Source organism: Lachnellula hyalina (assembly GCF_007821495.1).
Source record: "Lachnellula hyalina strain CBS 185.66 chromosome Unknown contig00215, whole genome shotgun sequence".
NCBI classification, from domain to species: domain Eukaryota; kingdom Fungi; phylum Ascomycota; class Leotiomycetes; order Helotiales; family Lachnaceae; genus Lachnellula; species Lachnellula hyalina.
The window spans coordinates 2,588-19,301 of NW_022157329.1; the positions used below are offsets into that span (position 1 = coordinate 2,588).

The 16,714-nt window shown below is 47.3% G+C and overlaps 6 protein-coding genes across 6 annotated transcripts; 2 read left to right on the top strand and 4 right to left on the bottom strand.

The window, feature by feature from the left end:
* Positions 1-474: 474 nt before the first annotated feature.
* lepB_3 (Transcription factor) lies at positions 475-4,703 on the bottom strand (the record flags this gene model as incomplete). Its single annotated transcript, XM_031153085.1, has 4 exons — positions 475-1,747; positions 2,323-3,977; positions 4,036-4,465; positions 4,513-4,703. The coding sequence occupies 4 exons, from the start codon at positions 4,701-4,703 to the stop codon at positions 475-477; spliced, it is 3,549 nt and encodes a 1,182-aa protein (XP_031001745.1).
* A 1,230-nt stretch (positions 4,704-5,933) lies between these two features.
* LHYA1_G008166 (uncharacterized protein) lies at positions 5,934-8,327 on the bottom strand (the record flags this gene model as incomplete). Its single annotated transcript, XM_031153086.1, has 1 exon — positions 5,934-8,327. One exon carries the CDS (start codon positions 8,325-8,327, stop codon positions 5,934-5,936), a length of 2,394 nt encoding a protein of 797 aa, XP_031001744.1.
* Positions 8,328-8,689: 362 nt separating this feature from the next.
* tam (Trans-aconitate 2-methyltransferase) lies at positions 8,690-9,559 on the top strand (the record flags this gene model as incomplete). Its single annotated transcript, XM_031153087.1, is given in 2 exon segments — positions 8,690-8,776; positions 8,795-9,559. 2 exon segments carry the CDS (start codon positions 8,690-8,692, stop codon positions 9,557-9,559), a joined length of 852 nt encoding a protein of 283 aa, XP_031001743.1.
* A 1,198-nt stretch (positions 9,560-10,757) lies between these two features.
* On the bottom strand, positions 10,758-12,797 carry roqT_0 (Efflux pump; the record flags this gene model as incomplete). Its single annotated transcript, XM_031153088.1, is given in 5 exon segments — positions 10,758-11,354; positions 11,366-11,561; positions 11,617-11,884; positions 11,945-12,373; positions 12,446-12,797. 5 exon segments carry the CDS (start codon positions 12,795-12,797, stop codon positions 10,758-10,760), a joined length of 1,842 nt encoding a protein of 613 aa, XP_031001742.1.
* Positions 12,798-14,196: 1,399 nt separating this feature from the next.
* Positions 14,197-14,925, bottom strand: LHYA1_G008169 (uncharacterized protein; the record flags this gene model as incomplete). The annotated part of the gene is made up of 2 exons (XM_031153089.1): positions 14,197-14,663; positions 14,718-14,925. The coding sequence occupies 2 exons, from the start codon at positions 14,923-14,925 to the stop codon at positions 14,197-14,199; spliced, it is 675 nt and encodes a 224-aa protein (XP_031001741.1).
* Positions 14,926-15,509: 584 nt separating this feature from the next.
* LHYA1_G008170 (uncharacterized protein) lies at positions 15,510-16,285 on the top strand (the record flags this gene model as incomplete). Its single annotated transcript, XM_031153090.1, has 2 exons — positions 15,510-15,790; positions 15,865-16,285. The coding sequence occupies 2 exons, from the start codon at positions 15,510-15,512 to the stop codon at positions 16,283-16,285; spliced, it is 702 nt and encodes a 233-aa protein (XP_031001737.1).
* Between the last annotated feature and the right edge of the window lie 429 nt (positions 16,286-16,714).

Genomic DNA, 16,714 nt, shown 5'->3' on the forward strand with positions numbered 1-16,714 from the left:
ATAGGGGCTGGGTATGTTTGGGCACTTTTATTCAGCGCAAAGATCAAGGGAAGGAAAGGACCGGCGAAAGGATGGGTTGCGCGAAATACACTTAGTTTCAAAGAGCTGGAAAAAGCGGAATCAGCACCGGAACGCCTGCTGAATGTGCTGGAGCCGCGAGCCCTATCTCGTCTACAGGATGGGAGCCAGCATCGGAATGGCACGTGGAAGGGAAATTCCGGATCAGAGAACATTTTCTGGAGAAGATACGTGTCTCCACAGCATCATAGTAAGGACAAAGATGTTGATAACGATGAGTAATCATGGCAGAGGCAATAAGCCGGATGAAGTGCGCAGTTCTTGAACGGGTGGTAATGCGTGCGGGGAAATACTATAAGCTCTCTTCTAGATGCAGGCCATCTTTCGCTTCGAAGATGGTGTATGTACTACGATTTACAAGTGAGTGGAGAATGTCTCTTTATATACATCACTGACTTAATCCCGCAGCAACTCTTTGTATTCCGGGAGGTCCCAATCCTTGACATTCTCCTTCAACATCCACTTCGCCGGATTCATCTTCAGGAATGACATTATGGCCGCCAGATAATTGAAAATACCAACGCCGAGTGGTGTCGCCATGAAGGAGCCCATGAGCCCATCTTCCGAGTCTTCCAAAACACCTTGCTGTACCTGGTTCATGAACGGCCGGAACTTCTCTTCATAAGCCTTCAGTGCTACCGCAAGACCGTCCTTGGTGTCTTCTGCTCCACAATGGCTCCCAATCTCACCAGCGAGGATATATGCCCCCACCATGCTGGACGTGGTTCCCATACCAGTATTTGCCGATGGGCAATGCGCGGCATCCCCAATGAGTACCATGCGGCCTTTCGACCAGCAATCCAACTTAATGAGACCCAAACGCTCGCAGTAGAAATCATCAGCATTCTTCATAGACCTGACGATCTCTTCAGTCTGCCACCCAGCACCATATAAGACTTCAGCTAACGCCTCTTTCTCCTCCTCGGAATTCCCCCTCCGCGCATTTTTGAGCCGTACCGAATCAGTTGTGCCGCCAACATATACCTGTATCTCGTGCGGATTGTGTCGTCTAACCATTATGCCGCGTTTTCCAGTCGCCATAAACATAGTAGCAATGTACCGCTCTCCTTCTTGTACCGGCCGAGGAGCAGTAAAGTATGCCACATACATCTTGCCGCCGCCACACGGATAAAACGCGTCCGTAGCACCGGATCCGAACATCATCTTGCGCGTGTGTGACCCGACACCATCAGCGCCAACAACAAGATCGAAGTTCTCCGACCTGCCATCCGAGAAGTTAATGTCGACCCCCACATCCGTCTCTTCCAACCCCTTAATCCACATGCCGAAAACGTATTTCACTCTCTCTTTCCCAGCATCATACAAAATCCTACATAAATCACCCCTCATAATCTCCCAATCCGTCGTAAAGCTCTGCTCCCCATTTTCCGATTTATTCGCCGGGAAAAAGGCCCGGCGTTTCCCTGTCTTGTCAACGATCTGTAGCCCTTCTTCCGGCGCCGCTTTGGAGCGAAAGGACTTTTCGAGGCCCATTCGCTTCATTACTTCGATTCCGTGGCCGCGGAGATCGATCTGTAAGCCTGTAGCGCGGAGTGAGGGGAAGCGCTCGACAACTGTTATGTCATGGCCTAGTTTCGAGAGCCAGAGGGCAAGAGATGTGCCCGCGATTCCGGCGCCGCTGATGAGGATTTTCATTTTTTTCTTGGGGCTGAGGTTTGCTTGATGTTAGGGAAGGAAATAAGGAGCACTTGTGGTTTCAGTAAAAGGATGGTGGGAGCGGAGCTCTAATAAGTGATTTGATGGTGGGTTGGCCTACATGGATGTCTCGGTGCATAGTCGCCAGTACGCCCGATTATCCCCGAGAGATGATAAACGCGTTGTTGTTCTTAGGAGGTCTCGGCCGAAGGAACGGTTTATGGTGAGTGACCGCGGGATTACTGAAGGGACTCAAGGCATTCAAGTTGTTGAAACCCCTGGCGGTCCAAGCATAGTCTTCATATAGCAAGCTCTGAATCGATTGCCTTCGCTGTTTGGTTACAGCACAGCCTGGAATATTTCAAGGAACTCTGGCACGGCAAGCACAATAGGTTCTTTAAGTTGCATAGTGTTTAAAATCACACGGGGTGTGCGGGGTATACTGCAGAGGGAAGGAAGGGAACTGAACGAGATTACAGCCGCATCCGCTAGAACTTTATGGACTCCTGCGAGAAGCAAACACAAAGCAAGGAAAACTATATTTTAATATCGAGGGTCGATTGTGAAAGTGCAGGAACTCGTCGTTACAAGAAACCTGCATCTGGCAAAAAGGACTCAAAGTTAAAATCCATCCCAAACGCATCCTGCCCATCGTTATAGCTTATTGGGGTAAGCCCCATATCATCAGCAGCCAACAAAACCCCCGCACCATCCCTTGTCAACAACAGATCATGACAGAATTCAAGACTATCCCTCGCCGCCCTCGCGATCCCCAGCTCGCACTCCGCCCCCGTTTCCAGGGCCTCGACCTGAGCCATAACCATACTCAAGAACATATGGCTCTTAACATTCGTCTCACCTTGTCTAATCCGCTCGATCGACAATAGAATCATATCCCTCATATGCTGCTTCAGAAGCTCCCTGTACTGGGAGCTGCGCTGTAGCGTCCCATCGAGGCGTTGACCCTCGACGTACGCGAGAAGCTCGAGACTGATAACAGTGTTTGCGGAGCGGAGGCCTTCTTTGAATAGCCCGCCGCCCATGGCCATGAGGGCGGAAAAGTTGTCGTCGGGCTCGGGAGAGATGATGGCTATGGCTGTTTCGAGGCTGGTTTTGAGGGAGTGGTGGAATAGCGGGTTTGTACGCGTTTTGCTGGCGAATGGTAGGTGTAGGGGGATGAGGAAGCGACGGATGAGATAGTCTAGTAGGTTGCGGTGGAAGGATGTTATGCCGTGTTTCTTGTGTTCTTTCATGAAACTGCTCGATGCACGGCATGTGGTGGTGATTTCCGAGCTTAGCGCCAGGACATCGAGGTATAATATTTCAGGCTTCAAACCATTCAAAAGCTGGAGGATACGGAGACGGGTTGGTATGGAGTCAACTAAAAGGAGCTGCATCGAGGTCATGGTGTAAGTGCTTCTGGGATGAGGCTGAAGCACCGTGGTCGAGTCACATATCTCATCGTCGTTGATGTTTGAAGGTGCCGCGGTGTCAAATTCATCAATGGACATTCTCGGCGGCATAGCCGAGTCCAAAGATGACTGTATTAGCATTTCTAGAATAGTGACCCACATCCTCCTTCGAACTTCTGCTTGCATTATTGCCATTGGTGGGAGGTATTTCGGGTCTCGATGTAAACCTATTTGCATGGCTCTATGGACGAGCGAACCCATTGACATCCACACCAGGTCCCCGCCAACTGAAAAGATTTCTCGAGCCAGGATTGTCAGACAGTGTATTTGTAGGCCGTGGATGTCTAAGCGGTCCTTTTCAAGAGGCCCAGAGAGCCACATCTGGGCAGCGTATATCCATTGGTGAACCATATTGCGCAGCCCAGGATCAGCGTCTTTAGGCTTGTAGAGACTTGAACCTATGCAAACTACAAGAAGGACTTTAAGACGTAGGCCCATGCTCGCACTCTCCGGATGAGCCCAATATCTCTGGTACTCTGTCCAGAACGTAGGTACATGGAGGATCCGGTGGGTGGACTCGAATGATTGGAAATACAATACTGCCAGCGTATCGGCAAATTCACGGGATGGGGCGTCAAGGCCAAACCCAGGGCCAGTGAGGGTTCTACTGGGCCGTCCTACCTTGAGGCTCCTTGCGATATTCTTGCATTTCTGGAGGAGGTTGCTAATCTGGATAACCAAGGTTTCATTTTCCGTATCTAGCGACGAAACTCCATCGCTGCTGCCGGGAGGTTGAGTATAAGCTATGAAACAGGCAATGATTATTCTAAACTTTCCAAATTATCAGCATAAATTATAAGGGCACGCTTTATTCGGGAATGGTTGGTACCTCAGACTGAGCCGCATCCAATCCGTGGCTCCATCTTATGACTCTCGTTTTATGGACGCTTATTTGCGCATCCTGTAATCCAGACTGTTGGGCGACTAGGTTTAGACTGGTCTCGGATGTTCCATTACAAGGGAGAGATGTCGAAGACGTCTCGAGCCTCTGTACCCGCTGCAAGAGGTTCCGAAGATCTGGCTCTGGCTCCTCCGTGCGGACACGAGTCGGGTGTTGGGTATCATTGCCGCCAATAGTACTATTATTCCGAGTAGAATTTGAACCTGCTCCCGAACCTTCGACTCGGGTTCTGAGTGGATTGTCACTATACTCCGGGATTGGCCTGTCTGTACTGATCTGTCGGGCCTGATCTGAACGCGATGGTGAGGTCGGAAGTTCTCCGCCCGACGGGGTTGGCATGACGGGCTCATCGTCATTTCTGAACACCTTATAAGTGCATTGACTTCTAGATGATACACAATTTACACACGGCTCGCTTCGATCACACTTGATCTTGCGGCGCCGGCATTGAAGGCATGCCAGGGCTGGTCTTCGGCGTCGGCGGGGTTGTCGCTCCATGCCGATGGTGCTTTGAAGTCTCTCGGCCGTAGTGCGGGGGGAAAATCATATAAATGGAAGTATGTTTTATTTTGTAGAGATGCGCGAGGGTATAGCATCAGGAAGGGAAGTCGCTCAAATCAACGCCTTGTGTTAAGTCCGGCTTATTTATCCATACGCAGATTTCGGATATAAGCCGAAATACCATGCCAACGATATTTGATAAATAACGATTACACCGTGTGGGGCAGAAGATGCGAGCTTTACAAGTATGTACCAGTTGAGTTGTTGTTATGGAGTGTTTAAAGAAAGGAAAGATGGTTACTGTCACACCTTGAGGTGGGTGATGTTTCGGCCGAAGTGTGAGTGGATGCCCCGCTTAGGCCCGCTTGTCAAACTCAGAGGTTCAGCCCACCATGTGAACAATCGAAATGAACGGTTAGTAAAGGGAGCTCTGAATGCATAGACAACCTGGCTGCTCGTTCTTATTGTAGAAAATCATAGCTGCAACGTGCTGTCTCCAGAATGGACCCCAAAAATTGGAAACCATTACCCTTGTGGTTCTTCCATCTCGGCACTTCTATTTCCTCCCTATTCTTTAAGCATACAGATATGCCAGGCTCTGAACGGCGCTTATCCAGTGAAATGTTACTTTCATACTCCTGCTATCTAAATCTTTTGCCATACGAACGATATACATAATCTTAGAACTTGTACCGCGGATCACTAAGACATAGCTTTTACTCTCTTCTCCCTATAAGAACAGTTTTGCGCTCCTATGTAGAATTAAATAATAGAAATAGCTACTACATACGACCATAGACTAAGGAGAATTGCGCTATCTTAATAGTCTATAGTAACTCTAGGATTAGATTGGAAATTGTTGATAGCATCTCAAAATAAGATATAGTTTTACGACTTTTTTTCTTTGCAAACAAATCTAACATCCTATTGAAAATACAGGTAACATACACGGGTATATCACGTGGCAGTTGCCTGGTGCACTATAAGTACAAGGACACTTAAAAGTAGAGTTATAAACTTAGTTTTATAATATACTAAATACTAATTCTATTACTACTTAGCTTCCTACTAGTTCTATATATAGTAGTAGTTATTTTCTTAATTATACAATATTCTTTTGATAAGTTTTGGACACCTGCTGTATCGATAAGAAGAATGCGGTCTTTACGAAGAATCACTTCCTGACTATCACACGATTGGGGCCATAATTGAGATCTAATACTCTCGCTATACAGACAGAGAGAGGCAAGCAAATTTCCACGCATCAGACCTTCGTGCCTCCTAACTTGCTAAGCCCTAGGAATCGCAACAGGCCTTAGAATTTCTCATTGGATTATGATGACACCCTCTCTTCTGTGTACAGGTATCTGTTTCAAGAGGTCCTCGTTTGTCGAACACTTGGCCAAAGAGACCTGTGGGATTATTAGCGACAGAATGCCAATCCTTTCCCAACGATCAGCCGCAGGCATTGCTTTTCGCAATGTCAAAAACCGAGCTCGCCCGTGTTCAGATGAAGGGTCCTTGCTTGCAAACATCAAGACACTCATAAGTTCTTTAGAGGCGTGCTTATTCGTCCACTCCTGCTCAGTCATCCGGACTGTCAGACCGATAAAGCAGAGTCGGCCCGCTATTCGATACCATTTCTCGTCCCAGTCAGGGCTTCCTATGTCGTAAAGTTCCCGACCAACCCTGCCTCCCTTTTGTATCCATTTCCACTGTTTCTTGGTTTCTTTACGCACGAAATCCTCCAGTACAAGAGGATCCCTGATTTCAATCAAGTTCGGGGTTCCACTTTTTAGAAGATCTGTCGAGTACGAACTCAGCAGCCGCCTTGGCTGGTCCTGATTGAAGAGATACATGTCTACGGCCCAAAGAAATCGCAGCTTCTCCAACGCAATAAGGTCGCTCATGAAGGCTCCGTGTTCATACTCCGGAGGAGCACGCCAGGTGACGATACCTTTCCATCCTGCCCACGTCCACGATGGCAAATGGCTACGTCGCTGGCTCTCCTTCGACACGAACAGTTGGTGATTTTGATCGGCCCGATGGTACCACGAGGTCACTGACAAGGCAAAGGTAAACTGAGCGCCGTTATGGTCTCCGCAAATATTTCCCAGCCATAGCGGGATCCCGTGAAGTAGGCACAATGATTTATTTTCTTCATACATGCCAAGGATTCCTTGAAACGCTGGCAGCGTGTCCGTGTCATATCTCAACTCTCGTTTCGAGAACGCACGAATGTGCTCATTGAGACCTCTCAACTGCGCGCGGGTGGTCGCCTTGCGATAGATTGGGAACCCGTAGTCTAAGCGGTAGGCCTCATCCTTCAAGATGACTAAGTCGACCTGGTTACTTTGGCTGCCCCCACTATGAGCATCACCTTTGAATATTCCGGTTAACATAAAGTTGGACATGTGGTGTTCATCGCCTTCGGCCAGAAAGAGTGGCATATTGATGCTCTCGTGTGTAGCCATGCCCTGACACTCCCAATATATTTGGTGGTCGGTGAAGACGATGCGGCGTCTGGACAGGATGCCTTCTTGGTAGGTCCAGCCTCGCGTCCAGTGGCAGGATTCGAAAATATCGTAACGGGGATCTGGCATTGTCGAAAGTAGCAAACTTCCACTATCGAGGTAATACCTTGGTTGTGGCTTTCGAGAAGTTGACCGAATGCCTGGGAGGCCGTAGCTCGCCCTCGAGCCAGCTGCCGCCACGATGGTAATATCAGCTTCCTGATAAATAGTCGTCATCCTTGAAATCAAAGCAGCTTTTTCCACATCATCAGACTGATTAATACACAGCCGGTCGACCCACAGATATTGCAACCCGAGCTCCTTTGTTACTGCGACAGCGTCAAGCACAGTCTTGGGCCACGATTCTCCGTCCGCTGAAGTCGTGCCCCAAACGTAGCTGAGAGCCGCATATTTGATCCCCCAAGGCTGCTCTTCCGCCCCAATCAGGGTAGGATCATCCATATTGCAGTCAATGACACGAAACCCTTGCTGAATAGGCTCGTGCGGTATCAGCCGTCCGCAAGTCCCATGGTGGTGCTCTCGACAAGTCTTCAGAAAGGTGCGGACAAGGTCAAGATTTGCGTCCTCACTAACTTCTCGCGCACGCAGTAATATGTTATAATCAAGGTCGCGGGACTCATTCGCTTCAAGTCGATAAATCGCTCCTACAGATGGGATTTCCTTCTCTAACCAGTCTACTTCGTGACCACACGGCGGAATCACCTCGTCATCCGGGACTACGGCCATGAAGACCGTGTCCTTGATCTCATTCCATGTTTGACTGTCTGTTAACACATTACGCCTGAACATCCAGCTCTCGCTGCTGCGAAATGCAAGAAGTTTGTATTGCACATGAGCATCAGGCTGGACCCTTAGTGATCGGAAGAAATCACACAGCGGGCAGTTGGAAGGTCTTGACAATTGATCCTGGAAGTAATGCACTAGAATAGCGTCGTTGTAGAAATGTCTTCCATCCGAGGCCTCGCGTAGATCGTTCGGGTAAGCCACGAATCCATCTCTCACCATTTGGTAAAATTTAGAAGCTTTCTCAAAACTGCGATCGAGGTCGAGCTGTTGACAACGAGCACATAGATGTGATAATACACTAGTCTTTTGACGCTTCTTCCTATGCTGCCTTTCCTCGGTGTCTGGAAAGTCAGGGCTGCTGTTCCTCGAAAGCTGTGCACTCACTAAGGAGGAAGACATATTGTCACACTAGCGTCGGATTACAACACTGAACGATAGAATAGACGTTCGTTGTACAGGAAATGTTAGGTACCACCTTCGCGAACAGATGGAAAACAGGACTCAACGTAAGCATGCCATGTAACGCGGGTCTATGCACCTCCAGTAACGCCCCACCTAAGTTGGGAAACAAGCTAATTGGGGAAGGAGGAGGATGTTGGTTGGCTCGGTCTACGATAAGAAGACACATACAACAAAGGCCTTAAATGGCAGTACATCTAGCTCGTGCAAATGAATCAGCAACTTCTTACATGTTGATATTTAATTCATCTTTTGCACCCACCAACGGTACATGTAACCTATCCACCCACTCTCATTCTATCATGGCCAGTGCGACGCACCCACCCGAGAGACTCAAGGTTTCCGACCCCAATAGTTGGGATACAGCGGCAGCACAATACAACAATGCTGTAGGTCGTAGCTCTTAGCTTGGGGCCATTCATCTGATCTCCCTCACCGAGACGCTGGAACCCCCTCTATTAGCCCCCGGCGCACGTGCGATAGACCTCGGCGCTGGTACTGGCTCTCTTACGTACCAACTCGCTGAGAGGTACCCCCAACTGCCAATCCTCGCCACTGATATCTCGCCAAGCATGCTCGACCAACTGATGGTCAACCCTACAGCCAATATCACTACACAGGTCGCAGATATGCGTGCTCCTGTTGTTGGTGCTGCGGGTGAGGCGTCGTTCTCGCATGTATTCAGCACAATGGCAATCCAACTTCTTCCTGATCCTGCGGCAGATGGCACGCTGATGGTATGGGCACGTTTATTGATCCCTAATGGCATCGTGGCCATTGGAGTTTGGGATTTTGACCAGAACTGCCGGCCGCATGCGCTGTGGGCGGAAGCCGCAGTAGCAGTAGACCCAAGTTATGTCAACCCACCGTTAGTGATTCCAGGGCATTGGAATGGACTTGCTCAACTTGAGGACGGACTAAAGAGAACAGGCTTCCGAGATATAAAAGCTAGATCACAACATATTGGGTTCGATATTGGAAAAGAGGAGTTTATGCGGTTCTTTTGGGAGAGCAAAAATCCCATGACTTTGGATCGACAAGCATCATTCAAAGGAGATCTGGAAAAGGTGAAGCTGGAAATGGGGCGGTTATTAGATGAGGTCTATGATGGAGGAAGGAGTATCCCCTTGTCAGCAGGTTTGGTGGTGGGAAGGAAGCCCAGGGTAGATTGAGTTGTGTTTGGAGATGTTATAAACGTTTTGCTGAGCTCAAGACTTTCGATGGTTAGTTAACTGGTAATTAAATGGAAGAATGTTGACTGAACCAATAAGCTGAGGCAGAGAATGATATATCTAATTGACTATTAGAATAGCATTAGATCTATACTAGCGTTACCCAATTAAAAACCACTCCCTCAAAACTAGCCCATTCTTACTATAACAAGCAGTGACCCTATGGTTGCAAACGCTCTGTCAGAACATAGAAAATCCTATCGAACCCCGATTAGAATACCAGGGTTTTGATAGCGTTTTGACGAAGAAAACCGCAGAAGTACACCGATTCGGTAGAGGAATCTATGTAACTTTTAGTGTTATAACATGGTTTTGATAGCGTCTTTTCAATACAAAATTGTGCACCCTTGTATGTCATTTCACGTTATCTCATATTAATTTATGATAGAAAAATGACTGCTTATTACTATAGAATCTACTCTAGAATGCTCCTCTCTAACCCTACCTCCCAAATCTACCGCTGCTTCCCAAATGTGCAAAACTGCTACTATTCCTGGATCTTGTCACAACTCACAATATACTGCAGCGATATTGGGATTTGAGGGTACAATGATGCCAGTATTGTATATGGTCACATGGCATCTAGCTACAGATGCAGAGTTCTATGTGATCTGCTGACTAAGCAATATAAAGTCCAACAAGCGAGCCATTCAGGGGAAAGCACGTGACAGTACCACTTTTACCCCTTCCACCTTCCAAAGACATTAGACGCAGGCATCTTTCTGCGAACAAGACACTGTTATTATCTTATATATTTTGATAATCAGCTACTGATGGGACATATATTGGATTGGCTCGCGCTCTCCCGTGCTTTAGCGTAGCTTAGTCAGCGAAGAGGCATAACCTTGTGAATCTCTTCGCATCTTTCCCAGTTGGGCTTCAAACCGCAATCAACAATACAGCCACCAAAATCCCAAAATACAGACTTACAATTGTAGTGAAGAGATTACCTTATGATACACAGCAGTTGGCTATTAATTAATTGTTCTTTCTGGTTATTTGATTGAAAGCAGAATCATTGATTCATCCAAGACCCAACTAGCCCAAGAGTCAAGACTTGTGCAGTCCCTATTCCCTGATCTGAGACGTCTTCTTTCATAAACTATTATTAATAGCATATCATATCTTTCTATAAGTGTCAACTCTTCTCCTGTACACTGATAGTAACACCTTTTGTTTCATTTAATCCTCTTCCCTCAGTCGTATCTTGCTTTGCAGCTCTTTTAAGATTCTTCCACTCAATCCCAAGCGTACACAAGAATGCCAGGCCCCCACTTGCCACAGCCAGCAGAAATGTTCTGGACACGGCAAAATTATATGCCTCTCGAACAAGACCCTTTTGCATAACCGGCACCACATTCTGTCCACCAGTCGCTCCCGCTGCCACAATAGCCATAGTACTATCAGCCACCGCCGAATGCTGCAAGGTCCTCACAAGTTCCACCCTGAAGATATTCTGCGCAACAGCAGCAGCCAGCGAGCCGCCAAAAAACGGTGCGAATATCGTCAACGCACTCGAGATGGGGATATCCTTTCTATCGCTGATGGATGCTCGCACAGCAGTGGCGCATAACTGCATGCTGGAGCCGAAGCCGTAGCCTGCGAGGATCTGGTAGCCGATTGGATGGCCGATGTCCGAGGTTATTTTGAGGGAAGAGATGAGACGGCGCCGATTGTGAAGATTGCGGAACCGGTCCACATGAATGGGAGATAGACGCCTAGCATCGTGACGGCGCTTCCAATGACCATCTGGGTTACGGAGAATGTTACAATGTAGGGCAGCATGCGGAGGCCGGAAGAGGCGGCGGATGTGCCTTTGGCGGATTGGAAGTAGAAGGGGAGGTAGAAGGTGTGGACGGTGAGTCCAAAGTATAAGAGTGCGGAGGTGAGGAGACTGAGCGAGAGGCTGCGGTTACGGAAGATCCGGAGGGGTATCGTAGCCCTATGAAGCTGTTAGATGCAACAATATATTTAAAGGTTCATATGATATTGCTTACCTCTCTCCCAAGTGTAACTGCAGAGTGATGAATGCCACAAACAGGAGGCCAGAACCCAGTATCAACCCCCAGACTTTGGAGCTCGACCATGCGTAGTTGGTGCCGCCCCATTGAAGGGCCAAGAACAGGCATGTCATACTTGACACAAACATAACAGTGCCCGTGATATCCATCTCAATAAGCTTTTGCCTGAACGTAAGCTTCGACGGCTTCATCACCGGCGACCTGAACCCCAACAAAAATATAGCTGCCGCTATCCCACCAAAAGCTATCTTCACATCAGCTCACATCCAATGCACACTTTTAGCCTTTTTCAATACCAACTCACGCAAATTGATCCAGAAGCAAAACCTCCACGTCAACCTCGCTACATCCGTGAACAAGCCCCCCAACGGCGGACCGGCCAGGCCCGCCACAGCAACCATACTAGTCAGCGTCCCCAAAAAGATGGAAATCTTATGCAGCGGTATCGTCAACCCGATAATGGTCATACCCCCCGAATGAATCGCGCCAGCACTCGACCCCGCAATCGCTCGCCCAACTATAAAAATCACCGACGATTTCGCCGTAGCACAGACCACAGACCCAACCTCAAAGCCTAGCAAGGCGGCCAAAAAGACGGTTTTGATATCGAAATATGAATATATCTTGCCAAACGTTGGCTGGAGGGCCATCAGCGGGAGTAAGTAGGCGCTGGTGTACCAGCCTATCTGGTCGATGCTGTGGAACTCGGTGCTGATTTTGGGAATCGCGGTTGCTTGTGAGAAATGTTGGTCCAAATTACAAACCAGAAGCTTTTCTCAAGACTTCAGACAAGATTGTCACTTACCAATAATGCTAGTATCGAGGGACATTATGAAGACAGAGAACATCAATCCTACTGTTAATAACAACAAGGTTATGCCCTCGGGGCGTTTCAACTCGCTGGGCGGCGGCGGCTCTGGTCCTGCTTCAACCACCGCCATGTCTTTTTCGTTGCAAGCATTTTCCGGATCTAGTTGCCCTGAACTTGTAACTTGGATTGTGTCATTGGCGCTTTCTTGAATCTCGAGCGAGGACTTGGTGAGATCTATACCAGCTCCTCCAACATCCTTGTCAAATGATGAGGAGTTTGAAGTTTCAAGTTTGACTTGGTCAACACAGACCGTTGGGGATTTCGCGTCACCGATCTCGAGAAGCATAGTGAGCTGGGTACTCGTAACGGTAATTACATTCTGTAAATGTGGCGATGGGCGCGGGAGATTGAAGGAAGAATATTTAAATTTTCTTGCAGGGGTAATTTGCTGTACAGTACCTAGTTGATGATTGATGATTGATAATTGATCCGGTGGAAAGTATGTGAAGGGCTTACTACGACTACGAGTACGAGTAGCGGCCATTTTACTGCAGTTTTCCGGCTACTGCATGTCGGCAGATTATGTGTAACGTTCATCGGGAAAAAGATCCAAAGATGGCAGGAGCTTGCTGACCAATCTTGTTTACTTAAACAGCTTAGAACAATTGCTTTAGCTATCATCTGTCTAGATGTTCTACAGATCAGGATCTCGGTGCAAGCGTGGCACAGCTGCATGTCAGATTATAGTAAAATCTTTGGAGATAACATAATTCTGATTGCGAATACGACATTCGATTCTATTTTCAGAAAACTTTCCAGCACTAGGGATATCATCAAATGATGCGCGTGAGTCTTAATATCGCGTTGGTACTGGAGGCTATTTCCCCGGGCTACTCCTCTTTTTCTTAAGTCTGGCAGCCCCATCTGAAAGTCTACGACTTAGCATAGATATCTAGAATCCTGAAGGTCTAAACTAACCTATTAGATACTATAGACCATCTGTGACAAATTGTAGTATTGTACCAGCTTAAAGGATAAAGTTTTCTTTTCAGAGCCGAAAACACATGTAGTTGCATAGACTTTGCAATTATTAAAAACTAGATTTCTGAATTCACATTACTATAAAATTGTCTAAGATCTATCTGTAGCTAAAATGATCTGGCTTTCTTGTCTCATTAAACAACCGCAGTCCTTACGCTTTACATATTATACCCTGGTCGGTAAGTCTCAACGTCGATCTTCAACCGAGGCGACTAGGAACTCCTTCTTGACTCGGATTTCTGGTCGGCTGGACCTATCATATCCAGAATCAATCGAGCTCGCTTCCTCAAATCTATAATTATCAACTTCATGTGTCCGTGAAGATACTATAGTCTTCTGGCTCCCATCCTCAAGACGCTCAAAGCCGCTGTCACTGAAGCCAGTCTTCCGTATAGATTGCAGCTCCGAATCAACACCTTTCATAGTCCCTCGAGAGCCACCAGTGCGCGAGCTACCAATCGTTTGTCCGATTTGCTTGCGGGCTGCTTGGAAAAGGGGCCGGTAGAGGGGAAAGCATGCTGCCATGAGATAGGTGCTTGCTTCTAGCATGGTGAGGCAACCGAAGCTCACAGCATTCCAGGTTGAATCGGCCCTACTCGTTCTAAACAAGACAATCATGCGAGCGATACAACTAAAGATACCACTAAATCTCAAGTTAGTTCCTACTCTCAGAACTTGCCAAGTTGAAATGATACAAGATTCACTTACATACTACCCGTTGCAAAGGTGACCCCTAAACCAATTTTGTCTTTCGTCGGTAGATGGAGTTTAGATAGGGCAGGGAAGGGCAAGACGAACATGCCAACATCGACAATGATGTTAGGTAAAGTTGACCATTGCCAGAGCGAGTTTGCAGCTATACAGTGTCCACCTGGATGGCCCTTCTTGTCCCATAAATATGCCAGCGGAATACATTGCACCGCACATGCAACAATTATAGATATTCCTGTGGCGCATACTAGTCCAATAAAGACGAAACATGTCCTTCGATGTGAGGGTTCAACGAATATATTGAGATATAGGCAGAGGATTGCCAGTTTTGGAAAAGTAAATCCTAGTACGTAGGTGAACTCGAAGGAGACTTGGATCTTTGCATATGTTATCAAACTGAGCGGCTCATGTTTCTTCACCCATGCGAGATGGTGCCCAATGTTTGCCATTCTATACAGTACTGGTCGTTTTGTCAGACCCTCTGAAGTAGGAATTGCTCCTAATAATGACTTACAAATTGCTTCTATTGCTAGTCCAATATTGAATAACAGACCAAGAAGAACCAGATAGTCATTCAGCTGAGCTCTCGTGCCTTTCATTGCTCGCGTGTAGATCCGTAGGCCCACGAAAGCGACATCTAGCACAATAAAAGCGATGGCTACATTCTGAAGAATATAGCCATGATCCGTAGCGTCCGACGCCAAAGGTGTAGCAGTTGGCATATTCAATAGGTAGTCAATGAAAATTATGAAAGGCGAAATTATTCAGCTCAGAATCGGAGGGCCTTGAAAACGACGTATGAATGGGCCTTTGTAGAGTAAGTGAGAGGTCTGGACTATCCAGACTGGACGTGGATATATTTACAGGGGCGCAGTCACCCATCCTGCATTCTACTATATGAATCCTACTGCATTTTAAGTTCCGACCTGGAACGTCGGAAGTCAGGTACTATAATTCTTTCTGCAAAGTACTGTAATCCCGGCACCCCAGGCTCTCCTCCCTCCCCCTCCCACCTGCCGAATCCGGCCTTGAGGTGAACGGAGAAACTATTTTCCCGCACGCATCCCAGCGGGTATGGTAGCATCTGTGCTGTGCCGCATGCATATTGGATATTAAGACGCATTTACTAGTTTTATTGAACAGGCCTATTCACCGGGGTCTGAATGTTACGTTCATGCAAGCTGCAAATTTCCTGCTTCTCTTATTTCTTTGGACACTTCCATGCTGTACCTCCGTATTCCCACGTTTTTCTCCAATTCTTTAAACGCCAGTGCCACCACACCTTCCTTACCTTACTTTAGGCACAATGCTCGCCTCAGTCAACCTTCCGAGCATTGCGCTTTACATAGCACTGTTCGCATCCTTTGCTTTTGGTGCAAACCTTAACCAACCTCGAATAGCTTGCGCTATGTTCAAGTGCAATGGTGCTACTCGCTTTCCCCCTCTCTCACCCTCCAACAACAACCTTAATGCGGCGCAGTTGGTCCAGTACGAATTTCTTATCAACACGACAAAGAAGATTTACGGGGACACCATTATCACGGAAGGTCCTGATGGGTCACTTCAAGGCCCCTTTAACCAGTTGCTGTAAGTACTTTTTTCTTATTTAGACTTACCCTTAGATATACTAGCCAAAGATCAATAGTTAATAAGATAAACAGCTACACGCCTACCATTATACAGGCCTGGACCGCTCAACAAGTGGGCGTCGCCGGTTTATTGACCTCAAGGGAAAACGAGGCCGCCGTCCTTGGAATCCTATCAATCAATAGAGCTACATATGGACTCTACGCGCATACGCTCTTAGCCCAGAAAGCCGGGTTCACGTTGGAGCAAGTCTTATCTATGTTGGCAGGTTACTGTGCAATTGGCATCTCAACACGTGAGAGCGCCATCTATAACCTAGCTGTCAAGCTAGCCCAGATGAGGGGACCGTTAGACCAAGCATCCTATAACGCTGCCTTTACTGTACTAGGACATGAAGGTGTTGAAGCTACCATTCAGCAGTCTGCTGCCTTCTCTTATTCGGCTATGATGTTGAATGCTGGGGATGTGTGTGTGCCCCAGGGTGCGGGGTGTTGATTTGACTTGGAAGGACAGTCTGTCTTGTTAGGTTGCGTTTTTGACAGCACATTTAATATGAGAGAGAGAGGGCTATGATTCATTGACCAATTTGGATTTGGTAACAACACTAGAGAATTTATTAATTTCTAAACCTCAAAAATAAACAATCTAATTAGCCGATTGCTTCTTAGTTGCCAATGTTTAAGAAGTGATGTTGTTCAGTCCTTTACATATTTAAGCCGGAGTAATCAATATGACTGATCCGCCACCAACGTACATCTCCACCCAACTTCATTCACAATCTCAGATCGAACCACACCAGATCAAATCAGACCAGATATCAAGTCGTACCATACAGTGAGTCTGGAATGGGATTGGTTGGATTGGACGATCGTTCCCGACCCGGATATACCGAGGGAATCCTAATGCAAATCGTCCGAGCTTTCA